Source organism: Lonchura striata, chromosome 10 (genome assembly GCF_050655825.1).
Source record: "Lonchura striata isolate lonStrDom1 chromosome 10, ASM5065582v1, whole genome shotgun sequence".
NCBI lineage: Eukaryota > Metazoa > Chordata > Aves > Passeriformes > Estrildidae > Lonchura > Lonchura striata.
Window position 1 is genome coordinate 11,549,395 of NC_140712.1, and position 26,837 is coordinate 11,576,231.

General features: G+C 39.7%; 2 protein-coding genes across 31 annotated transcripts in view; both read right to left on the reverse strand.

The window, feature by feature from the left end:
- Positions 1 to 15,838, reverse strand: part of TCF12 (transcription factor 12) — a 160,332-nt gene extending 144,494 nt beyond the window's left edge. For 20 of the 30 annotated variants that reach the window (XM_085588256.1, XM_021546324.4, XM_021546325.4 and 17 more), the window contains exons 1-3: positions 14,938 to 15,081; positions 13,836 to 13,936; positions 12,945 to 13,017 (exon numbers count right to left, since the gene is read on the reverse strand). In XM_085588256.1, the coding sequence (XP_085444382.1) occupies positions 12,945 to 13,017; positions 13,836 to 13,910 (148 nt within the window). In that variant the 5' untranslated portion in view covers positions 13,911 to 13,936; positions 14,938 to 15,081. Of the gene's footprint in view, positions 1 to 9,870; positions 9,963 to 12,944; positions 13,018 to 13,835; positions 13,937 to 14,101; positions 14,393 to 14,937; positions 15,082 to 15,420 lie in introns of those variants that run through there. The other 10 variants (XM_085588255.1, XM_085588250.1, XM_085588257.1 and 7 more) reach the window with 9 other exon arrangements.
- Positions 15,839 to 16,364: 526 nt separating this feature from the next.
- Positions 16,365 to 21,612, reverse strand: LOC146766525 (uncharacterized). The gene is made up of 3 exons (XM_085588388.1): positions 21,582 to 21,612; positions 19,849 to 20,749; positions 16,365 to 17,193 (listed from the first exon to the last, which is right to left on the reverse strand). The coding sequence occupies exons 1-3, from the start codon at positions 21,610 to 21,612 to the stop codon at positions 17,178 to 17,180; spliced, it is 948 nt and encodes a 315-aa protein (XP_085444514.1). The 3' UTR covers positions 16,365 to 17,177.
- Between the last annotated feature and the right edge of the window lie 5,225 nt (positions 21,613 to 26,837).

The following is a 26,837-nucleotide window of genomic DNA, read 5'->3' on the forward strand; positions in this document are numbered from 1 at the left end:
GGAACAGAAATTTTGCCTCTTTGTTACATCCTTTAAAACTCAAGACTATCTTTGCTTCACTATGCAATGATACAATCTTGACAAAAGCTTTTAATGGTGACAAAAAGCCTGCTTTAACTTTTTACAAAATTTTACAAAAATAACAGAACTAAGTAGAAAGTGATTAATAATATTTCCTAGGACTTTTCTATTCCTAGTGAATTTTTAGATATGAATTAAGAATCATTTAGACAAAAAAAAATCTCATTTCAAGAATTATGTATTTTGTTCATTATTCAGTATCCCATGTTCCTATAATTTAACAGATCAAATATAACAATAGCATAGATTATAAAACCACAGAATATTGAAAAGCAGTTAAAATTTCAATATGGAAGCTTGTTATATGAATTAAATGATCTGTGCCTTTTATTTCAGGATTAGTCACATAAGTATAAAACTATTTCAGAATTAGAATTTAAAAAGATAAATACCTAACTCCTCACACTAAACTCATTGAAAATGCTATCTTTGTTAAGCCTCACAAAATCAGGCCAGTATTTATACACACTTATATATTCAGAACACAATGAGCTTATCTCAATGTATGCCAGTGACCCTACTGCCACAATCCCAAAAACAGCGCCTACTCAATCAGCACTGACTCAAAGGCTAAAAGGACACATAAATAGAACATTTGTTGGAGCTGTGAAAGATCTTTTATTCCCAAACGTGACTTGAGACCAACTGGCACAACAGTCAGCGGATACTTGGGTCGTTAATGCCGTTCATTCCCAAGGATAGCTGCAGAGCTTTAGGACACACGTCTGCTGAGGCAGCATTAAATTTGCTTAAAAGGGGAAAACAACAACAAGCAGACACCTTGCAGAGTCCGATTCCCTCAGTTCATACTCTCCTTGTGATCAGTGCTGACCTCTCCTTGGTGCAGCATCTGCTCCCCATGCCAAGGCCACTCACCACAAGTAGTCTCTGCAGGTTAGGCAAACACATGTAGAACCTGTAACAAGTCCTGGCTGAACTGATTAGAGCAGCAGCTCAGCAACGCTGCCCAAGGCCAAGCCAACCTGGAGCTGTGCTGCTTCCCTGCTCTGACCAAGGGGCAAGGCCAGGCAGGGACTGAAAAACAAGACCCAAGCTAAGGATCTCTAGCACGGCACATACATACATCTGCTGCAGCAGACAGAAAGTTCTTTTCAAGTACAAATAAAGTATTCATTATCTCATTATTCCTTAATTTCTCTTGGAAGGAGAAAAAAGAAGAACAAAGTGTTTGCTTAATTCTCACTTTTATCTATTTTGGAAAACGTGATAGAGCTAAAGACTATGTTAAATAAACAGATGTAAAGGATGGAGCAAGCTAAATGGGTAACTTCAGAACTCATCTCATCTAGAGGCGCTTTCAGTAAAAACGAAATACTTACATATGGAAGTCCCAGTCAACATAAAATAATATGCTGTACAGTGTTAACCACATTGTTTCCAAACTTTTAAAAAACCCTTTTTCTTTTTCAATTCTTTAGATTTAAAACTTTTTTATCTTCTTAAATAAGCAAAAAATAAATCAACTTCATTCTGACAGCACATGTAGAAATTGATATTACGGCTGTCTGGAGTGTCTGAATTCTAAAAATTGTCTCTGATTTCTCACATTTCATTTTGATGAAAAACCTCACAAAAACTACATTATCTGATGTGACAAGAAATTCATAGCTTTTTCATAATTGGAAAACAATTAACATTTGGTAACTACAGTCTGAGGAGGAAGTATTTATATACAAAGATATAGCCAAGTTTGCTGGAAAAGGGATCCCATGTAAGGTATATTTCCCAAATAAATATAGAACTTTACATCTCTGCAAGTGATTTTCCCCCGTTAGTGTCACATTTATAATTAATATGGTAGTAAAACAACCATTTTACTCATAAAAAACAAAAACATTAATTAGAAAAGGAAGATGAATGAATCAGTGCGTTTTCCCAACTGTTTTGCGCTACCCAAAATTATGGAGGAAATCTTCAAAAAATATTTCTTCCAGGTACAAAGAGGGACAACTACTGTGGGAAACTTAGACAGTGACACTATGGCAATAAACACTGGTTAGCTGTTAGAACCATTCAATCTCTAAGTGCATTCAAGCTAAGTATGTTAAATACACAAAACGTTCACAGAGTAAGATTTTCAGAAGCTGTAGCTTGATGAACATTGGGTTCAACCAACCAAAGAAGCAAATAATGTATTTCAAGGAAATCTCTGCTTCCCGCTCTTTTTACGCCAGCCATGTGCTAATACTGACAAGTACTTTCAGATCAATGCACCAAACACTTCAGGAGATGCAAGAGCTCTGCCAGGAATCCTGCCTTCAGAAGGACTTTCATTGCTATGGCAACAGCATGTTCCTCAGGATCCAATTCAGAGACAACCTGTGACACACTCATGAGAGATGGCCAAACTCCGGCAGAGTGCTCGCTGCAGCACAAGTGGCACTGTCACACACATGCCAGTTAGCACTTGCAGGAATGTAAGGTACAAAGCAGGGGGGGTTTATGCTAGTTCACTTAAGTTCCCGCTTATAAACTGGTGCATCTGGGAAAATAAATATTATTCACCTTATTTAACAAATTTAGACTATTCAAAGGCCAAAAAGTATATTATCATTAGCATAGAACACAAATTGCATTACACATTGTCTCCTATATTCGGGCATTTATCCCTTTTCTGGTGCCAAATTTCCCTAACAGAATGAGGATAAAGGAAAAGGGAAGGGGTAGTATATAGCAAAGAAGCAAATTATTGTAACTATTACTCAGTACTCAAGAAGTATCTTGAAATAAAGTGACTTTAATGAGTGTAACAGACACACGTGGCTACTAACTCTGGTTTTACTACATCACTCTAAAAAAAAACCTAAGCAATCTCTTACAATGCTTCACCTTCAACCCAGAAATGTATTCACAAAAATACCCTTGACAACTTGAGATTTAATCACTAAACATGCTGTGTTTTAGGCATCCCTTATACATCACTCTTACACTTGCAAGAATTTGTATACTACTACACAGGGACCAGCCAGTAATTCAAGCCATTAAAAACCACTGGAAGGAAATTTAACTTATTTACCCATTTCTGCATTTTTATTACGTTCATTTTCAAAAACTAAGGTAATATTTACATACATTTGGTCTGCATAAACAGACAAAACACTGCCTGTTGTTGCTCACCTAAGTTCATTCACTGCAGATGATCAGATCTATCTTTCCCATGCACAATGAAGATTACAACAAGGCTGCATTCTCTATGTTTCTGACAATGCCTAAAATAGTTTAGCCCCTTTTAAGATTCCTTCCGGTTGAACTGTAGAGCACTTCCATCCTGAAGGCCTGGCAAGACTTTTGGATGTATGTGCTGGAGGAGATATAGTCTTGCATTCTTCAAAGCTGCTCACTTCCTCCTTTTGAATTATCAGGCATTATCTGACTTGCTTTGCAAGTAGTAATATTGCAGATTGTTAAAAAGATAGTGCAGATAAACTAATAAAATTAACAACTGAAAGAGCAAAAAATATAGGCACTTTAGATTGTGTTTTATTGGGGTTTGCATTTTTGGGAGGTTTTTAGGCTTTTGTATCGGGTTTTTTTGGTTTGTACTTTATGTGCTCTTGTTTTTTTTTTTTTGTTTGGGTATTTTTGGGGGGAGTTTTTTAATTGAGGGGCTTTTGAATTCAACATCTTACAAATACTCACAAGTATCTAATTCAGATGTTCCTGTCATTAAGTAGTATTGACAAACTTTATGCTCCATTTTTTGGTATGCCTATTACTGTCCTCTGGCAGGGGAATATGATATCAGAGATATTTTCAAGGTTACCAAAATAAAAGTATTGCACAGAGCAGAGAACACATGCCAGACATGACATGCATTTATACATGAATTGGCAGAAATGTGCATTTGTTTTATAAAATCCAGCTAAGGGAAAAATTTTTGCATTACCATTCCATTCAATCCCTTTACACCTAAGCATCACAAGCACTAATTTTGCAAAGACATACTACAAAATACAGCCATTTGAGCTCTACAGTAGTAAGCACTAGACATCATTTTTAGAAATACACAAAACCTTTTCATTACTCAAAAACTCGGTCATCTTCATTAAATCACCATCTCTTCATAAAAGCTTTGGCTTCATTTAGCATTCAGGAAAGATGAAAGAGCAGCTACCCTCCTTGTGGATTACTTCTCTATTACAAGAGAATACTTTGCACGTCAAAAGCAAACACTGAAGGATTAAATGATATTGTAGTTTCCGCTCTTATTTGCAATGGGCAGTGACTAGAATTGCAAAGAAACAATCAGTGATTATTTTAAGCTGTGTTCTTTTGCAAGGATTATGACTCATGAAGTTGCTGCATAAAGAACTGGAACAGGATAGGTGTCACATTGGAAATGGTGGAAACACAATACAAAAAATGTTTGTCCTACAAGCAAAGCTGTCTGATTTAATCAGTTCATAGGGTAGCCACAATCGCTCTTGGGATAACAACCAAGACAATAGTATCTTGCATTCAAGTAAACAAAAAATATACACAGTGAATTCCATTCTCCTACAGAAGTCTAAAAATACTTCTGGATTTTTTTGTTTATACTGAATTAAGGGTAAAATGCATTTTAAAATCAATTTAATTTAACACACAGAACATGGCACATTTACGGTCTGATATTCATTTGCATTTTACCTGCAAAATGTACACAACTAGAAATAGCCAAATTTAGATTTTGATTATCTAGGTATGTTTCTCTAACAATTAACTCAGCATAGTTGTGTTTATATTCAAAAGGAGGAAACGAATACACCATCTAAAGTATAACTTCCACAACATAAGGCTCAGAGCACACTTCAACATAAAACTCCAGCCCAGCCTAACATAACATAAGTTTTGTTGTGTTACCACTGCTTCAGCAACAGCAAAGATCTCTTCCAGAGACAAGCTAAACACAAAATGTGTCCTACAGTTTTGTTTATGAAAAGCAAAGTAGAAGTGGTTCAACTTCTTACTAGAAGTCCACACAACTAAACCTGATCAAGACACAGAGACACCACTGGCTCTGTAACTAAAACTGGCACCAAAAGAAACCCAACAAAATCTGCTACCAGAACAAAGCAAACCTGAGTAGTTTAAACTAATAACTCACATGCTTACAAAAAAACAATATAGGCAACCTCTGCAGAAGATCAGGAGCAAGAAATCCACTGTAATAAACAAAAGTTACTTCCAGAAGAAAAAAAATAAATGCAAAATTATCAACTATGTAAAAAAAAAAAAAACAACAACAACAAAAAAACCAAACCAACAAACTTATTTCCCACATAGCAATAAATTGCTACTATAACAAAAATGTACACTTTTGGATCATCTTTTAAATGCACTTCCATAGACCTAATATGAAAATGTACAACTTGTCTGTCCAAGATAAACTTTCCTTAGTTTTATGCTAAGTTTTTACTAACATTCACAGAGAGCATTTGTCAGAGTTGCAAAGTAAACACTTTTAGTCAAGTCTTTTTCATTTCCCCCATTCCAAATACAACTTTAACACACCAGCAACAATTATTCTGGTGTCAAGCAAGATTTTTCTGCATTACACTGGTAAGAACATGAAGTTTATGTAATTTAAACCAATTTCAGTCCTTTATTTAAAAAAAAAAAAGAAATCACATCTCTAGTATACAAGAATCTAACAAAGTCCTGAAGATTGATTGGGTACTTTTTAGCCTGATTATCCTCTGAAAACAGTGAGATATTATGAATATAACAAAAGCTACTCTTTCTGATCATTCTTGGTATTCAGTTAACATCTTCACCAAAGAAGTACGTCCTTTATGTTTTTGAATGTTGTGTTTACAAACACAGTTTTGTTTTACAGATGAAAAAACAAGGCATTCATTCAAGACATTAAAAAAAATTATCATTATCTCATCTTAGAGTCATAATAGAAAAAAATAAAAAACAAACAACTTTGCCCCTACAACCACTAGTAAATAATGCATTGTAGTATTTAAAAAGTCCATCAAGTACCACAAAGTACCTCCAAATCATCAGGTTGAGGTATACAATAGAACTGGGGACTGATAAATTTTCAAATTAATTGAAGGTAAGCAAAAAGCAAACAAAACCCACAAAATGCAGGAGTGGCCATTACAATATAATGTGGGGGGGGGGGGGGGGGGAGCCTTCAGATATTAAAAATAAAATTCCTATCCTTAAAATGATAATTTTTTCCCGTCTTTTCCGATAACATTTAATAACCAAAAGTGATGAAGATGAATATACTATTTAAAACTAATTTGCATATTCAATAACAATCTCCAAATAATTCACATGCAAAAGAAAATACTGCCTTTGCTTATTTCTTTATTTAAAATCTGGTGACTTCCTCACAGAAGAATGTACAAAACCAATCAAGTTTTGCTACATTTTTCTGAGGAAGTCCTAACACATTGAACCAGATAATGCCTGCAAAAAAAGGTTTTCAGAGAATATTTTATGGGGTCATTTACTGAAACTGAATTTTCAAGTATGAAAATTAGTATTTAATTTGAAGTAAATTTAAGATAGAAGACTTATTTATTATATCCCATAGATCACATCTGGCTCCATGGGTTCTTTAATCAATTTTATGTAGTTCTAAAAATGCTAATGCTATTTCCCTGAAAACATAAACCTTACACACTACAAGAACACACTAGAGAACTGCATGTCCATGGTCAAGAGAGATCAGTTCAAGAAGCCTAGCAAACTATTTCAGTGTATGTGCAGCTTTGATTTTAAAAACAGTCTCACTAAGTAGTATGGTATTATATTACTGCCTTAAACAACCTTCTCTTCATAAATACACACAATGTTCAGCCCTGAAAAAATTACACTATACCTTTAGCAATTTCAGGAAAATACAGTTTACCAAGTTAACAGTAGAGAATAGGGTAGATTAACAGAAACTCAGATAATGATATCTGCAGGCTCAGCTATGGATAAAGTAGAATTACCTGGGACAAACAGCTGTCACAGCAACTTGACAGCAGAACAACTAAGGGGTTAAATCCTCTTTGTGTGACAGCTGGAAAGAAGTGAGAGGAAGGGGAACTTTGGCAAGCATGTATGAATGATAAGCTTTTAACATGAAATTCCTTTGCTAAAGATCAAAAAGAGAATATAAACAAATATACCCCAAAAAATGCTAAAACTTAGCACAAGCTGCAGACACAAAAGTTTTACAAGGAGAGATTACAAGCTCAGCTGACATTAAAGGACATACAAATACATAAGAATCCCATTCATACTGTTCTTCCCCCTCTTTCCTCAAACCATTAGTTCTCACATTTCCATTTCTATCAAATCTGCTGTCCGGATAAATATAAAATTTCAAATTGTATTCCTTCCACATGCCATTAAGACCACTTTCCAAAGCATCTGAACACTCCTCATCACTTACAGTAAATCAGAAAAATCTGGCAGGGCACAGAATTACTGGCTGAAGGGAGGCTGATGGTAGTAATCCCATCCTTAGATCCACATCAGGTAAGAACAAGGCACTACTACAATCCCAGATCTTCTGAAGCTGTCCAGAAATAACATTGCAAAGATCTTCCTTGCATCCCAAACCAGTAATATTTATATGGGGATTGGAGGCTTCAAGCTGTGCCTGTAACACAGTGACCACACTGCTGCTCTTATCTAAGGAAAAAGTTGCTGGAAATACAGGATTAACTTTTTGAAAGCATGCTTTCTACATGCAAACACAGCAAAACTCAGTTTCCCTTACTAATGGTGTCAAATACATCTCTAAACAGAAGACAGACCAGCACTACTAAAACTTCTCACATCTTCTATTTGGAAAACAACAAAGAATTTCTGACCAAGTGTCGTAAGGGTTCATACTATCATCTTTCAAAATCAACAGCAATGAACAATGGGCTAACACCTATTTCTCTGCTCACCAAGCTAGATTCAGAATACTGAGCTGTTTTAGTAACTCTCCCTTTTTCCCCAATCCCCAAAACCTCAATATCCATATGACCACAAACACCTTGCAATACACTGCTTCAAAGCAGGATTGTCAGCTCTCTCTACTTATCCAACATTTTTCCCCTTCTCCTGCTTAAACAGGAGTATGGAAGCAGTATCGCATATACACTATACTTCTCAAGACTTTTCATGGCATGCCTGGTAATTTATCTTTCCAAAGGCAAGGAATGGAAGGTGAAAACTAGACAGAAGCAGTTGAGATGGGCTGCCAACAGGCAAGCTGCAGAGTCATGAGTTTATAAATGCAACAGGTGAGGCATCCAGACTGAAATCCTGATCTCACTTGCATTTGGCCCATTTGAAGAGTAATCCATGGGTCTCCCCTACAAAAGAAATAGAAGGTAAAGAAGCCATGGACACCCTTCTGCTTTCAAGCACAAGGCTTCTTCAACTCTCCTAAAGCTCTTCAGGAGAGGACAGAATTTAGCACCCCTCAGACCAAAGATTAAATATCAGGTTACCAAGTCTGATGGTTCACCTCTAATGAAACTAGATTTTTTTAATTAAAATTTTAAAATTAAAAAAAAAGCTACACTGCTGCATGATCTAATGTTTAACAGGCCATTCCAGATTCCCAGGATTTAAGACAAAATAAGAGTGCCTTTTCTCTTCAGCAATGGCATAGATCAACGAACAAAACCATTGCTCATCCAGGTAACTCTCCCAAATTATTTTTCTTTTTAATTTGGGTGGGGTTTTTCATTTGTTTCTTTTACAAGGAACTGATGATGGAAAATTGAAAAGGAAATAAGAGTTCACAGGATTGACAAAGTCAGGTTTTTTTAATTTTGGAAACACTGTTTGGTAACTTAAGAGACCTGCTCAAGAATTGCCATTGTTTCCATTCTCAAGACACATGGCCCTAATTTAGGGACACTCGAGTTAATGGCAGGCTATCAACTTAAATGATCTTTGCATCAAGTCACTAATTATCAGCCTATCCCAGTCCATTGCACCCCTTACAAACTCAGTACATTAGCAGAGACAAGTGGAAAGGGCAGCCAGTCTCTTGAATTTGTAAAAAAGAGACCAAACCAATATAAACAGATATCTAAGCAGATACATTCAGAAGTTTTCGCATGTATCAGGAACATTGGGGTACACACAAGATTTGTGCCCAAAGCTCTTCACATCCAAATGTGCATACTTATTTTTCACGAAATTCATACAGGCAAGAGAGGTATTGTATTTTGACAACTTAGGTCCTAAACTGTACCTCTTACTTTAAACTGTTATCCCTTTTTTCTGCTATACATCCACAATATCTTAGTTCATCTCTTGGATTGATACCTCACTGATGCCTGTGCACAGCCACACGTAAAAATAATAAATAATGCTATTAGTACACTGAAAAGGTACTAAATTGAAAATTGTAGGCCACAGAAAAACACTGCCTTAGAGTTATTCTTCTTTGCAAAAGACAAAAAAAAAAAAGTATTTATTTTAGGATACCAAATCTGAGATTGAAAAAAAAATCAGTTCCAGGAAAAACTTAGATTGAGATCAAATCTACTAAAAACCATAAAACTGCACTACCATAGCCTATGGTGTACAAGTGCATATTGTGAGTGGTTGTTAGTGGAATTACTGTAATAAATAAAGGGTGTTGGGCAAAATCAGTCATCATCCAAGTCTGTATTGGCATACATGTTGTAACTTAGACAACAGCAAAACAAGCAAAATGTCACTGTAAATCACAAACACTACCTTTAGCCACAGTAGTAACAGAAGATTTAGATTTTACATAAAATTAAAAAAAACTACCAGATTAAAAAGCTTAATGGAACAAACCTCTGATGTTTGCCACCTTCTGCTAGAGTTTCTAAGACAGAAATGCCTTCATCTTCAGAAGTTGGTTTTGGAGGAGGAAAGAATTACAAGTTCTGTTTTGAACAAGAATTAAGTACAGCAGGTATGACAAGGAATATTTTGTGGCTTAACTCACAGGCTTACATTATCAGGTTACTTTTCCAATATGTTTATTTTCACCAGCAGTCTGAACAAGTAATTTGACTTTATCAACAGCTTACATGACTTACTGTCATAATATACTACAATATATCAGATTAGTTCACTTATTTTATCTGCAACTTTCATTCGTAACTGATTGACCTGTAGAAAGCAAGCCTGCCCCAGCTATCTTTTAATCAAAACAAAATGTTCATCTGTTAATCCAAGACTGCAATTTCTTATAAATTATAGAACAGCTGTATTAGCTGTTTTATTAATGTAAACCAACTACACATATATTCCTAAAATATAATCAACAGAAGTCCTGCAGAATTAAAGCAAATCAAGCTTATTACATCGGGATTAATAATATACACTCCAGTATTTCCAACACTTCACAAAACTACACCTGAAAAACAAACAACTTAAGCATTCTTTAACAGCAACTAGTTTGTCCTTTTAAACTAGGGACTGGTGGGGAGTAAGGAAAAAGCATCATGAGCATTCCTTCCTTCTAAATCAGATTTCCCAAATATACAGTCTTAAGAGCCACGTAGACATACAATTGATCTTCACCTACTTAATGGGATCTCAAATCACTGACAGGTTGAAGGGGGAGGAGAGGTGTTTGCAAATGTTTATTTTAAGTTTAAATGAGTAAGAGGGGGCTCTAAAATAAAAAACAATGAACACAGTCTTACTCCAACTAAAAAAAAAGAAAGCACTTTCCTTCAGTATGCTTGTAAAAATATCACAAAAATAAAACTGAGCTTGATGGCAAAGATATTAAAGCAAGCTTCACTTCTCTAATTGCCATCAAAAACACTGAAAGACTCTGTAAAAGGCAGCAACACCCAAAGAAAAAAAGAAGCACTTTTTAGGAATCTGCACACAGTGTGATTTTTCAGTCCTAGATAGCTCAAAGGAATAAATACCTCCTCTTTCCATTTTTCTCTTTAAAGGGGCCTCTACTCAGTTAAAAAAAAAAAAGCTTTTAAGTATTTTTTGTCTTAGAAGTTACAAAACACTTGAAATTATAGTAAGACCACAAATTAAATCAAAGTACTTAGAAATTAAATGCCTGTACTTCATCGCTGATCTTGACATAGTTTTTATACAATACTTAACACTGTCTCAGAACACAACTAATAAAGAAGTTTGTCACCTCTCACTCCTGCAGAGTAATCACCCTAGGTGAAAGCTTAGATCAGAACATTACCAGAATTAGGGTATATAACCAGTAAATTTCTACAACTAGAAACATTTTTAATGAAAATCCATGAATATATACTACTATCATTCCAAGGGGAACTCAGGTGAGGTTGTAGCTTGTCTGACAGTTGTAGTGTTGTACTGAAGATTGGCATTTATAGGAGAATACACCACATTGGTAAAGAAATTCAAGGAGTCACTTACACTGCTTCTCTTAAAAGAAACTATTATTCTATTAAAGAAACTAACTAGTCTGGTATTCTCTCTTTTTCTAAAACATCCAAGGGAAGAAAGGGAAGCATTACCTACAAATAGGACATGCCACATTACTTAGCAGTGCTCTAAGACCTAAAGTAAAAATTAAAGCTTTATTATTTAATAGAAAATCATTCTACTCATTCAGGAAAAGCAAGGACAATTAAGTTTTAGGTACCTGAATGTCTTTTAAAACAAGCTTCAGAGAAACAACTCTTAAATACTTGTATTTTTTAAAAATGTAAATATTAACTACATTGTAAGACAGATTTGCTATCTTGCCATTGCCATTAACTTAAACCTGATACTTTCAAAGAGGAAGAGAAAGCCAGTGATTTATTTTAGAAGAAAACCTAACAGACTTCTTCAAGTATTTAACAATTGTATTTGCTATGTAGTTTCATTACATTAAACGTGAGAGTCTCTGGAAAGTTTGAAAAATAACTGCATAGAGAACTCTTAAGATGCTTTTAAAAACAAAAATCCTCGTGTGTTACTAAAATGCAGTGTCATTTGGACTCTCAAAGTAACAGCCCTAACAACCTAAGAGGCTAACAGGGGATGTCGCTGCAAAACTTCAAGGCAGTACTTCACTTCTCTACTAGCATTCTAAACATTTATTTTCATTAACTAAAACACAAACATCACTTTGTTGTATCCATAAGATGAAAAATATCATTTCACTGTATTCAGACAAGATGAACCTACATAAAAAGTTTTATCAAAAACTTACTTTGGTTTCTCTTTTGTAGTAACTAATAAATATTCCCTTTAGGGAATGACACAAAGCATCTGTTTTAAAACTGCTATTACAGTCTTAGCTCAAAGGTCTCTGATACAGGTATTAGGTGGTCCCTGTGATAATGTGATAATACACTAAAGCCACAAAACACACGCAACATGTAAATATACAGTTACTTGCTTTTCCAGATGCATGGATAAAGATTCAACACAAGAAAATTCTACTTGTCAAATCATTGAGAGCTACACAGTACTAGAAAATAGTATTAAACTCACATTTTGCTTAAGTACTGCATTTAAAAATAGCATGTCCTTGAGTCAGGAGTATTTAACTATTTGGCATTTTACAGAAGTTTTCTCCCTTCATACAGAGGGGGTTAGGAAATTCTTCAATTGAACAGCTAAATTTGATTTTCTCAAATAAAAACAACACAGTCATTCATTTTTAGTACAACAAATACACAACTTCCATGTCAGTATGGCTAGAGACACTCAACACTCCACAGTACTGTAGCTAATATTCTAAGACAGAGAGGAAAACCATGGTTAAAGTTAGCAAAATCACTATAAAAATACAGCACATTTCTAACTGATCTGAATATCTTATGAGAATATGCACAAGATTACAATACTCTGAGAACATGGAGACTACACTGAAACATTAAGACCCAGTGAGATGAACATTATGTATCTCGGATGCATCCTACCTGATCCACTGAACTGGCTGCTTCCTAGTGTAGTTGGTCTGGTTTTTCCACTATTTACAGGTGGGGAAAACATCTGCAAAACAAGAAAAAAAAGAGACATGTTTTAGTTGGCTTTGAAAGTCTGTGCTGAATTATTAATGTAAACAGAAAAAAGGTTAATAGGAAACAATAGTTTTTCTATTTTTGCTTGAAAACAAACAGAATGCAAGATGCATGTTTAGACACACAAAACCAATAAGCTGAAGTACTCCTTGAAATTTATTAATAAGACCAAAGCCTCATTTCTACAGGAACATAAACAACTTAAAACTAAAAGGACACCTACTACTACTGGAACTATTTCAAGTAGTTACATGACTTACATATTTTTACTCAATTATATTTCTTACTGACCTGCAAGTATAATGCCACTGCACAAAGACAGCATTTAAGATCCAGTAGTTTTGTATTATAGTTATAAATCAAGAGCCTTTTTGGTATGTTAAAAGCAGCACACAGAAAATACCTACAATTTTCTTAGCCAAGCCCATCAATTGATAACTTCTTTTATTTGTGGGAAGTAATTTTTCTTTTGTTAATATAAGAAAAAAAAAAAAAACAAAACAAAGAACAAAAACACATTCAGAAGCCAAGGTACCAGTGCCACACGCCAGCTTAACCAATGTTAATTATTAGATTATGCCAGCACTGGGTCAGCCTGATTTTAACCAGTTAAACCAATTGACCCAGCTGGTATTACAGTATTAAATCTAGAAGTCTAGACATTACATCAAAGTTCAGGTGTCCAACTTGGCTGAGGCAGACCCAGCCAAGCCCTGCACGCTGCTGCCCCTGCTCCTCATTTCGCACGACCACGGAGCAGTCGTGAGAAGCCCTCAGAGAATATCCTACCGCACTGAAGTCCAGCAAGTCGCTCAATTCCTTGTCAGTTCCTATAGCGGCCATCCTCTGCTGCTGGGAATTCATCTTCCTCCGCTCCTCCGATCACCTTTCTAGGGCACAGGGAGAGGCACAGGCAGCACTTCCCGGCGCGAACCGGCCCCGGCGAAGAGCGGCCTCCGGTACCGGCACCCCCGGGGCGGGGCGGAGACTCCCGGGGGAGCCCCGCTCGGCCGGCCGGGCTGAGGGAACCGGCGGCGGCGGCTTCCTCAACTAACCAACTCTCTTCAAGTTTCCTCAGGCTCCCTCCTCGCCTTACTCCGCTTCTCCCCCAGCCTCGAGCGAGGCACGGTCACGCCGCAGGAATTAAGTCCCCCCCAGGCAAGAGAAAGCAAGTAAACAGCCGCGGCCCGGCGAGGTCCGGAGAATTAGCGAGAGATTAAGTGACTCACTGTCCCCGCAACAATGGGGCTGACGAGCGGGGCCGGACGGGCCTCAGCAGAGCCATCTCTGCCCCGGCATTATCGCCCACCGCCGGTGCCGGCTCCCCCTCCCCCTCTCTCCCGACCCACCCACCGGGGCCCGCGGCCGCCGCTCCGCGCTCGGGACCGCGGCGGGCCGGGAGCCGCCCCCGCGCGCCGCGCGCGCACACGCGGGACCGGGCGCGCGCGCCGCCAGCGGGCGGGGGGGGCTGGAATGCGCGTGCGGCGGCGGGGACGGGAGGGGCCCGCGCCTTCCCTTGTGCCGGCGGGCGCCGCGGGGGAGCCGCCGCGGCCCCGCGCCCCGGCAAGTTTCGGAGCCGCCCGGTCCTTTATGAGCACGGGCAGCCGCCGAGCGCCGCCCGCGGGGACTCGCTCCTGCCCGCGGTCCGCGGCCCGGAGACCCCGCACGCCCGCCCGCCCGCGCGGCCGGCCCCGGCTGCCGCCCCTCGGGGTCCCCGGCGGAGCCTCCGCCTGCCCCGCGGTCTCCCCGCCGCCGCCCCGGGCAGCCCCGCTCCCGCCCGCGCGCCCGCGGCCCCGTCCCCTCGCCGCCGCCTCTGCCCCTGCGAGCGCCCGGCCGCCGCTTCCCTGCCCCCGCCGCTCTCTCCCAACTTCTCGCGGCCGCCCGCACTCACCCGCTGCCCCTGTTCGCTCCGGTGACCAGGGCCGGGCCGGCGGCGGCGCGCGGGCCGCGGGCTGGCTGGGAGGCGACGAGCCGAGCGCTCCCCCCCGCTGGAAGGAACTTGTGGGTTCCCTCAGGCGGACATTTTTTTGCTTACAGAGCCTCAGCACCACGTTCACGGCTCCGGCTCCGTATCCCTCCGCGTCGAGCGCCGCCGCCTTAACCCTTGTCGCGCCGCGCCGCTGCCGACCGGGCGGGCGGGGATCCGCAGACACCCCGGGAGCCGCCCCGGCACCCGCCTCACCCCCGGACGCCCCAGCAGATGGGCAGAAGCGGGGCCCCTCGGGCCGCTCAGGGAAATACGCACCCCGCGGGAACAGACCCCTCCCCACCGCTCCCCAACTCAGCCAAACCGACAGCAGACCTCGACATGCAGCACTGCCGGCAATGCACGTGCCCCAAAAGACATTATCGCACTCACCCTGAATTCACATACCTTAAAATATGCCTGAATACTTTCAGTATTGCAATATACAGTCTTACTGCTCAAAATAAAATGGCATATAAATTACATAAATCTTCAAGCATTCATTAGCAGCTTCCTCTTAAATGCATACCATTAAAACCGTAACATGTCAAAGCACAAGAACATGGCTGTTACTACAAGAACACACATTCAAATAAACTCTGCAGCTCTCTAAAACAGGTGATGCTAAAGATGAACCAGCCCAACGGCTTCCGCGCAGGAATGGGAAGCAGCGTGCGAAGAACCTGCGCCTTCATTTGGGTCCTGCAGCCGCTACAGACAAATCACTCTTTTGTGCTCCTTCTCACAAAACCGCACTGCCAGCCTGTCCTGCTGGGAAGTTTATTTCGTGTCTGCAAAGCCACCCCACACAGCAGCGCACCGGCCTAAGGCAAGCGCACGCCTCTCCCCGGCACCGAGCGGAGCGGTGCCGGTGCGGTGCCGGTGCTCCGTCGCACTCCCGTCTCTCGAGCCTGCAGAGCCCCCAGGTGGCACCTACTTGCCACCACCTGGGCCTGGGCCTGCTCCTTTCTGACCCCAGCTACCGAGGGCCAGCTACCATTCTCTCCGAAAGTCAGAATTATAAAGCAATAATCTATGCAGCTACGGGCATACTATTTTTTTGTAGCAAGGGTATTTACGAAACACGGGGACAATGAAAAAGGATACTAAATTCCCGGGGAACCTAAAAGGCACCAGGGAGCCGGTAAGCGCAGTGAGGAAGGGCACGCAGTGTGCAGGAGCTCGCATCCCTCACAGGCGGCTGCTTGGCAGTGCCCCAGCTCTGGAAAGCGGCAGGCTGTACCGAGGGCTCTCCAGCCACACACCCTTCCCTTTCAAATCCACTCTTCCCACCCAGGCCCTGACTGTGACATCTTCCGGAGGAACGGAAATGTGGTAACAAACTTACCACCCCCAAGCAAAGACAAACTGGAGATTCTGGAGATGTTCCTCCATTTTTCTCCCTTACATGCCTTGTGCTGGATGATCATTTGGCCTCGTGATTCTATGAATATTCATATATTTGCCAATTAGAAATACAGGAAGCAATTTGTATTAAAATACCAACACAATGACTTCCATTCTCTGTGCCCCTGAGGGATATAAGTATGTACTTTTTCTCTTTGAAGTATAAATAATACTACACTTTAGAGGGAAGTGCCCATTGACACAGATCATTATACATTTCATTAGCAACATTCTTTAACATATTTTTATTACAAGATCCGGTATATACCTACCTAGAAGATATTGTTTCTATGGAAGTGCTACTTTTAACCAGTAGCAGCACTCAGTACCAGTCAGTACAGCTGCAACCCTGATAAGCATTGATTAGAAAGCTGGCTAAATGTAAAGAAAGTGGAAGTAATAATGCTAACAGTTATTTGTATTGATGTGTAACTGGATTAAAATTATAACTTTTTTTTGTTAAGATACAGTTAATTGTAGATTCTTTGTTAATACAAATACTTTGCCCTCTGACATCAGATTTTAAGGTTCATATTTATAGGCTTTTATTTGCAGCTAAAAGCTTTGAGTAGAAGATTATATAGACACATAATCCATGGCAAGGGTTTAAAGTTATACAAAATACCATAAAATGTTTTATTTGCTCCACAATGGCATGTCACTTTTCTGTGCAGATGCCAAGTAAACATGCTCATTGCCAAAAGTCACATTGTAGCAGCCATTCTTCGGCATTATACCTCCATGTCTTGGTGGTCCTCTCAGAAAAGCTTCAAGCTTTAAAGAAAAATTATCAGAACATAAATTAACTTTCCAGATATTATGCCAGACAATTTAGCAAGTACACAAGGCCTCAGGGAAGGTATGCTTTGACCCAAAATACACTGTGAGTCTGACCTAAAGAAGATTTGTGTGCTGGAGAACACAAAACTGTAGTGAGCTGGACAAGCCAGAAATTTTAGAACATACTTCTGCAGGTAGCTCAACTAAAACTGTTGTGGAAGATCAGTAACTATCACATCCTTTGTTACAGTAAAATTCAAAAGATAATTAACCTAATGTTTCCTGGGTACTGAACATATTCTTCCACATTTGTGAGATTTGGAATCTTTAATGCATTCAGTTTTTAACCCCTTATCATATACCACTAATAAGGGAACTAGCGTGTACACTCAAAACATTAAGGCATGCTGTTCTACATCTATGCAATACTTTCTTTCACCTATTCTCAGGATCTGTAACCCCATGCTCAAGGTGTTACTTAGAATCCTTTCAGCTCTGCCACTCCCTATAAATGATTACTGTTCACTGCAAAGAGTTTTTTAAAAATGTATTTCATATCCTTATTCTGCCATAGCCATATACAGAAAATAAAACAAAACCCAATGTTGTCAACATTAAAAAGGAAAAAAAAAAAACAAACCCAAGGCAGTTTATACTGTAAACATTTTAAAGGATCTGAAATAACCAGTGTCTGAAACCTGGCTCAAACAGGTACAATGGTTTTGCATTTGCAAGAAAGAAAATACTTTCACTCTCATTCCTGCTGCAGCTCCTAGATATGGTTCTTTCCCCTCACATGTGCAAATGCAGTAAGTATAGTATATAAATCATACAAAAATCAGAAACTTCCAACCGTTCTGTGACATGACTGTACCTTTCCTGTACATTATGTAGCAGCTAAGATGCTACTCCCTTTTGTTACTGTTACACTCTCTTTTCTTTCACTTCATTAAAAATAAAACATCTTCACTATGTAGGGAGCAACAATACAGATGGATAGAAGGAAAATACAAGAGCAATCATAACCACTAATAATTTTGATGGTGATTTCACAAGCTAGGACTCCAGCAATCAGGACTGTATTCCTGTAGATGCTTTCCCAAAAATATTTTCATCAATGAATTTCATATAAAGAAAAGTATCAGTGTTGTAGGTAAATACCCTTCCCTTAGAGAAGTCTTCAGCCTGTCATGGAGTAGTGCAAGTAATAGGAAGGTAAACCTCTGCACACAAAGTCATCAGTGAACTCCAGACGCTGACAGAACACACAATCCAACAGTAAATCTTTATGGTAACTGCCCTGACAGCTGAGCTACCAACATCAATATGGTCAGCGACCAACCAGAGCTATCAGGGAATTGCTACTTGCCAGATGGCGATGGCAGCGTTCTTCCACATGCTTCAACGTGACCATGAAAATGAAGAATTACATACAGAACATAATAAAAAAATTAAGAGGAATATAAAACCCAAATCACTTGAGCACAACTCACTGAAAATAATCACACTCATATGCAGTTTTCACAGCCTTCATGAATTGCTTTCCACCCACTCCTTAAAGGAAAAATATTTGATACAGCAGACAGCTGTTGTGCATTCAGGGATGTGAGAAAATGTATTCCGTATTACTATTTAATGTATCATGCCTGTGTGAATAGAATCATTAAGATTGCATGTCTCCTTTTGGCTTATTTATTCTCAAATGTACAGATGTTGAATTGATTCACCATCATCACCCAAACTGTACAAACTCCTAGGGTGATCCCCGACAGAGCACTTGACCAAGAATGGAGTTTTCACTGGAATGCCTCCTTTAAATCAACATGTATGTAGTCAGCTTGCATCCACAGCCAACTATTTATTAATGATAAATGCTATTGCTTGGCAAATCCATAGTCCTGAAGAAAAGCCAGCGAACCTTCTTCCCTACTCCAGTGTGTTGTTCTTGTTTGGTTTCTTACAACAAATGCCTGCCCTCACCTAAATCACTGAATTGTTTCTACTGCTTCCAGTAAACTTCCCTGTACAGAGAGCAATGCTCATTTGGAGTCAGCAATAAGGAGATAACAACATTGTTTCCTACACTAGGGTGGACAAAGCAATTCCATTTTCTCACTGATGTGTTCCTTCACCTGGAAGTTGACTTGAGCCAATAAAAAAAAATAAAGTATTTTTGTTGCAATGCATGAAACTTTTGGATGAAGTTCTTGGAGAGGCATTCTGTTCTTCCAATGTCTTTGCCTTTAAAACAGTCTGGAAAAGTATCCTACGAAAGAGCATAGAGCTGTGTTCCTATGCCCAAGCCTCATGATTACGCAGTGCTTGCTGTTATCAGTACAGCCCATCTTACAGATAACCGAATTTGCTGCTTGCTATATTTACCTCGCGGTAATTAAAATTATATAACATATATATTATGTAACATATTCTACAATCAGAAAGATTTAGAACATTTGCAGGAAGCTACAATGGTGAAGCCTATCGCGAAAGAGTACTACTTAGGAGGTGATCAGAGAGAAAATATGCAGAGTGACTATTGTTAAGTCAAAACCTGCTTCTGTGGGGCACTGACAGCTACACTTCACTTGTTTTCTGCCGCTGACAAAGTGCTTGTGGTTGAGCAGGGGGTGAGTAAAAGCTTTAGCTCACCGTAAGGACCTCCACTCAAGAAGAATTCCTACAAAAGTTGTCTGGGGGAAGGAGGTTAAAAAAAAAGAAGGCGCCTGAAAGGAGAAATCGCGGCGCAAGGGCCCAACAGAGATGGTTCCTTCTGGTCCCGCTGCCCGCAGCAGAACCGGGCCGGACACAGCGGGGCCACCGGATAGCCCTGACCGCGACCACAGAGCCCGGGAGCGGGCGGCGGGCCCGAGGCCGGCGGGAGCCGCCCCTCCCGCGGCCCCTCGGGCTGCGAGAACCCCGCGGCAGAGCCCCGGGCGCGCCGAGCGCAGCCCGCCCCCGGCGCCGCCCGAGCCCCGCTGCTCCGGGGCGGCCGCGGGGACCGGAGTGCCCGTGCCCGTGCCCGTGCCCGTGCCCGTGCCCGCCCGGCCGCTGCCCCGCCGCCCTCCGCGGGGCCGCCCCGAGAGCCGCCGGCCGAGAGCCGCCCAAAGTTGTGCGGGGCCGAACAATGCGACGAGGACTATTTGTCCATCCGCCGGCCGGGGGAGGGGAGCGGCGGCCGCGGGGGAGGGTCGGGGGGCCGCTCCTCGCCGCAGGTCCCGGGGTGGGACGGCCCGGCTGAGCCCTCCCCGGGGCCGGTTACGAAATCCCGGGGAGCCCAGCCCCGTCCCGTCCCGCCCAGGCCGGGGGCAGGCCGGTCCGACCGTGGCACGCTGCGCCGGCCGCGGGCCTTTGCGAGAGCCGCGTTTGGAGCAGCGCCGCGTTCTGCCCCGTTCTGCCCCGTCCCGTCCCCGCCGCCCTGCGCCTGCCGGCTCGGCTGCCACTGAGAGGCTGGCGGGGCAGCAGAACTCCAAAGGGTTCGGCCGGGGGAAAGGTTGATTCCCCGTATCCCCTGCTGCCGCTCCAAGCCCTGCACTCCGCGCTTCCTGCGGGACTTACAGCACGAGGGCTCCGTACGAGCGCGGCGCAGCTCGCGGCCATGTGCGCCTGGAACACTCATCTTCCCCTAGCTCAAGAAACGAACCTGAACACCACCAGTGAAGAAATAAGAAGTTTAAATCAATAAATGACGTTAAATTCAATTCACACAGGAGATGGCTTGGGTACTCGTTTTGTTTAAGCCAATATTTCTTAAATTACCTAAAAACAGCCAACAAGTTTATGCTAAAAGCAACATAATGTTTTCTTGCTTTTGCAGTACTTTGCTACTTACAGAGAAGTAAGTAGTCACGAGAGATTTACACAAGCTTAATAAAATTAATCTAAATTACATTGTCTTTTAAAGGTGGCTTTAAAAATCAGTATGATCTAAAGCTTAATAGAAACGTGTTTAGATGTTTAATTAAAGCATTCATTACATTGAAAGCAGACTGATACCCCTGGAGAAAGCTGTTTTTTTTTCAGCCTATTCTCAACGTGTCTGTTCAGGAGCTCTCAGCATGGCCATGCCTACGCTCCTGGGAGGTGACCAGCGGGCTGTGGGATGCAGCACGGCCCCGCTACCAAAGGGACAGACTGCTGGCAACAACAGTCCGGGGGCTGGGCAGCTGCAGCGCCTCGAACTACTTCATTTTAAGAGAACCCATTTATAAACTCAGAAAACACAGATTACAACAAAGAATCCTGTAACTGAGGTTAAAAAGGGGACTTATTTTCAGTGAGGAAATAATACAATGTTTTAAGTTTCCCATGTGAACTATATGCCTTTCACTACACATTTTTTATGATGATCACATCACAGTTCAACGTGAATAGTTTTGAAATACCTCTAGGATGATCATTACTGGTGAAAGCCATTGGGGTAAAGAGTCTTCTACTACTAAGTTCTCACACTGAACAACGTTGGCTAGGTAGTCAAAATAGAGCTACTTTGCAGAAAGGATAAAATGTGAGTATCACCACTTTTAGCCTTGTTTCCTAGAGAAATCACTTGCACACTGCATTCATGGAGATGGATGAGCTTTCTTAACAAATCACAAACTCACTTAGTAATTTCAACCAAGGAAAATTAGATCACATTCATGCATATCATGGAAACAAGGACTAAAGGAGAGGAAAACAGGAGACTAATAGTGCATCTACTGAAGAAAGGTGTAGTTAAGGTCAATCCTTGTTAGTGACCAAAGAACCCAGGGATGCAAATGCAGGGGAAGGTAACTTTAGCCAGTTCCCTTCTGGCAGATAAAATTCTGGTATTCTGCCTGCCACAGGAAGTGGAATCATGCATCTGTTTTACACAAAACTTTTTGAACATTTCCTCATCTCCAAAGTTTCACAGGAACCAGGAAATTATTGCTTTAATGCAATCAAAAGTAATATAACCCATAGATAATGTTTTACATTCTCAATTTGCTTGGAAGAATTTAACTGAAGTCTGACTACAGCCATTCATCAGCCAGTCCCAGATGGGTCCCTCATACATGAGATCACTACCCAAAACGAATTCCCTGCTTGGCACTGACAGGAAGAGTTTCTTTTCTTCACACAGATAATGGCCCATCAGATGATGAACTTTGGGGAACTAGTGGTTAGCAGAGAGGACTACATTTACAGAGGAAAATCAGAACTTTGAAGAATAGTAGGAACTCTTTACACCAAGCATATATAGAACTACATTTCAAACTGCACTGAAAGAATCTTTGTTTCTTAAGTCAGTAGAATGACAATATGGAGTTTTTTAAGCCTCTAGGAAGAAAAACAAAGCTCAGAGTTGAAGTTCTATTTTGAATATTGTTGCAGCCACATCATAGGTAGACTCTCGTATGATGACAATGGGTAATACTAAAGTATCTCCCTCCTCATATATTATCAATATTATTGTTTCCAACAATATCTGCTGAATACATCAGATTAATTTTCATTTGGGAATGCAATTTTAGGCAGTCTCCTTGTCATACATATTTCCTTGTAATTAACATAAATATTTCTGTCAGAAATGAGAGACAGTATTGCAAATGCTCTGCCCAGAGAACTATTGATTGACTACATTTAGTGTACTTTTTACATTAATCATTAAAGATTAAACTTCATAAAATATATCTTGTCCCCCATAATTTGCTCTTATATGGTGCTTAACCAGGAAAATCTGGGAGAGTTGTCTCATTTACTGAAGATACTTGATTATCATGATTATTCTTTCTTAGAGGAAAAAAACTCCCAAACAACCCTAACCAGTGTCAGAAATAATAATGTGATAGGATTACTGTATACAGCATATTGCTATTTTGACCATAAAATGTTTCCATTACAGATATGTAAATATACAAGGCCAGATGACTTCAAGAATGGTACCCATTTTTTTTATAAACTAGTTTGTATTATTTAATCTGAACCTCTCTTTTATCATATGCAGATGAGCCATCTCATGCATTCACAGGATTTTGACATTATCACATTCAGATACTTTTTACAACTACCTAGTTTCCAGACGCTACAGAACAGTAGCGTCCCATTCAAAATTATGTCCATCAGCAATTTTATGAGTCTGCTCTTAAACTAGAAACTAACATGGAAAATGTGAATGTTATACCATGTAGAGGGTTGTTCTATACAGGTCTCAAGTCTAGAGCTAAAGGACACTTCAAAGAAACTGAATTTTTGAGATTTAACTTTCTTTTTTGAAGAGCAGTTTACTTTCTAAACAGCATATTTATGCTTTCTGTTCTTCTGTGCTTATACAGTAGTAGTTACGACCTCCAGAGCCACAATTCTACCGCAGCTGCAGGTCCTGGGGAGCTGGGTTATAGCAAAGAGTCTTCTGAATGAAATAAAACCTTAAATCAAGTTTCAACAGCTTATAAGAATAGGGAACATAAGAAAACCATGCTGCTCAGACCAAAGGTCCACCTATCCCAGTAGCCAATTTCCAAAGTAACAGCCCAGTATAGTGTTTACTATTTTTGGTTTAGTCTCTCATATGTTCTCAATGCACTGACTATTCAGTGGAATTCTGGAGAGTAGAAATGGGTTTGGCCCAGTGCCTGTTCCTGGTATTGCATCATTTCCAGACTAATGAGAAAGATCAATCATTAGCCAGTACAGGACACTCAGGGAAGTATGTAAGAATCAGGCACGAACAGAGTAATCTTGTACCTGACATATTCCCCTTTTTGCCAATAAGAAAATTAATAATTTCTCAAGCAAGAAGTTGCATTTGATTGTTGTTTTTAGTGGTTATTGAGAGCTCATCCTTCATTAATTTCTTTGGTTCATGTTGAATAATTTTAACTACTCAGCAGCCATATTTGTAGAAATCATGACAAAAGGGTCATCAAGTAGTGAAACTTTTTAATACTGTCAATAGGGTAAATACACTCCATGAGGAAGACTCTTTGAAAGTCCTTAAAGGAGATTGATGGAGTCTTGATGGTGAAGACTTGTGATTGTCCTCCATCAAATACAGCATCAATATATTGCCATTGAAATCTGTAAGTGCCAACCAAGTTTGAGCTTTTAGTCAGTCATTTTACATTCCCTTTATCATCTTATCTTTAGCTGTAAAGTTGAGGTTTTACAATATGGAACATACTGCGATTAGCCCAGGTTATCGTGATTAGTTTGTTGCTATATGCAAGCTGTTGCCTCTTGGTTGTTGGGCAGACCAAGCCAAATGGTTAAAGGTCAGTGTCCCTCTGCATTTGCCTTAGTAGGGCTCAGGGTCTTCTACCCAAATTCTCAAGTTCATGACACTTGTAGAGATTTACTATCATGGAGATAAGAGTATATATCAGAGTATCCTCTGTTATACTGAATTAAAATTGGAAAATGCATTTAAAAGTTATTAGAAAGACAAATAGATAAACTTGTATTGCAATACAAAAATTTATCTTCTGTAAACAAAAACCAGAATAAAGCAGTTATAAAAGGTACTTGCCATAATACTGTTCTGATTGAAGTCAATGGATATGAAGCAATTGGCTTCAAAGGAGGACCAAAGTATAGCCTGTCCAGTGTCCCTTCAGAACTATTTCCAGCAGAAATATCACAGCCTGTCAAAATAATTCATATTACATCTGGAAATTTTTTCACTATGTTCTCTTAGAAAAATGGTTATTTCAAAGTCAAGAGATTTTTCTTCTAACATTGTTTTGTATTAATCCCCCCTTTTTCAAACTGCACAAAAAATTTAAATTGATCATATAGCTCAAAGCAATTCCAAAGTTTACATTCATTGCTGATAGTGATGGTTATTAGAGACCTAAGCAGCTGCATTGCTATCAGGGTACTGGCTCAGAACTGAAAACTGAAGGGTTGCTGAGCCCAAGCTGAAGTTCAGAACATACTTTTATCTCTGGGAGGCAAGAATTATTGTAGAGTTTGCAATTTTTTTTTTCAATGTCAGACTGAGTTTAAGGTTTCTGAAAGGCTACTGTTGTATAAATAATTTTGAATACTGCCTTCTACATCACAATTTTAAATATTATGGTATTTGATCTTATTTTTAATGTTAAAGGAAACATTTTAGCAGCACAAATAGAAGACCTGCAGCAGAATCTTGCCCCCCTGAACCATCTCAAAATTTTAGGTTTCTCTTCAGGGAAGCAATGATTTTCTTTCTGGGCTTTCAACTCAGTCAATAATCAAGTAACTTCATATAGGTCAGTTTAATTTTCTTTATCTCAGTTGCTTCACATATAACATAAGAGTAGACAATAACCTCCCTTAAAGTCTTGCCAAGAAGAACCAAACTATAAGATCTTCAAATGAAACACATAATAAAAAAGAGTTTACGTAATTTGACATTTAAAACTAGAACTAACATTCTACATCCCTGTAAGACTGTATTTTAATTTTGGATTATAGGGTAGATGTACATCAAGCAGAACCTTAGATAATTTATACATTTTACCACTAGGGATATACTACCTTCATTTAGAAAAACGAATAATGTTAATCTAAAACCCCCTCATTATTGTTATTTGATACACAAATATTTAAACAGATTCTGTCCCACACCTCATTTAAATATATTTTTTAACATTATGAGAAATACATTTTAAAATTACTGCCTTTAGCTGTATTATTAAAATTTATACATATGACCTGCATTCCCTAACACCCGTACAATAGCTAAAGAATACTTACGTTTTCTATTACCAGTGAAAGCAATGATTTTCTAAATTATTTTAATGCAGAGATCATGAATTTAACTTTTTTCCTATGTGAAATTCTACTCAGCCAATTTCACTCATTATATTTTAAAATATGTATTAATTTCAATAGGAAACAGTTTCTATGTTTCCACCTTCTACCTGATATTATAAAAACACTGTAAAACAGGTTGCAACACTATATCAATATAGCCTTCAAACTGTCCTTATATCAAATAACAAAAGAGAAACTATTAGAGTACCATTTGAGTGAGACCTGCTTGCTGGAAGAGGTGGTGTTTGTTAGGTATTTTTGGTTTTATGCTGCAGCTATGTAAGTTTATATTGCATTTATGGGGGTCAAATTGAAATTATAAAACTGCATGAGATATATATATCTAAAAATAAAAATGTTTTACTCCTTAGTCTGTGAGACAAGGCCATTCATTGAGCAACTCCAAACAAGCAGGAATTTTTTTCATAGAACATTTTACAGCTATTTGGGCAATTGTAGCTTATAAATAAAACTTACCTCTTTGCCATGGGTTATTACTTATTTGCATTTCACATTTTGAGAGCATATTTTCCACCTCTCCGCTACAGAATACATAATACCTAAACAGCTTTTATTTGCTTAAAAGAGGTACCCTTTTTTTTCCCCGTGGGAGAGGCTTCATTTTGAACAATAAGAAAACAGTTTTAAGAAGCCTAAAGAGATTTTTTGAGACTGTTTCCAGTGGCATTGCTTTTCAAACTATCAGGGAATGATAAGCAGTGATACTTTGGTAGATAAGGAACTACAACTGCAATGAAACAAGGTAAAACCAGAACTGTTACATTTACCTCATGGTACTCATGATACCAGTCTTGTGAGTGGTTCAGCGCCACCTTTTTGGTCTGATTCAGCTCTGCTGTATCTGGCTAGCTGGTCAT

Coding starts and splice junctions, on each gene's coding strand:
- LOC146766525 (XM_085588388.1), bottom strand. CDS start 21,612: ATGGCTTTCACCAGTAATGATCATCCTAGAG. Junction 20,750..21,581: donor CAGTAATGATCATCCTAGAG/GTATTTCAAAAC, acceptor TCGTGCTGTAAG/TCCCGCAGGAAGCGCGGAGT.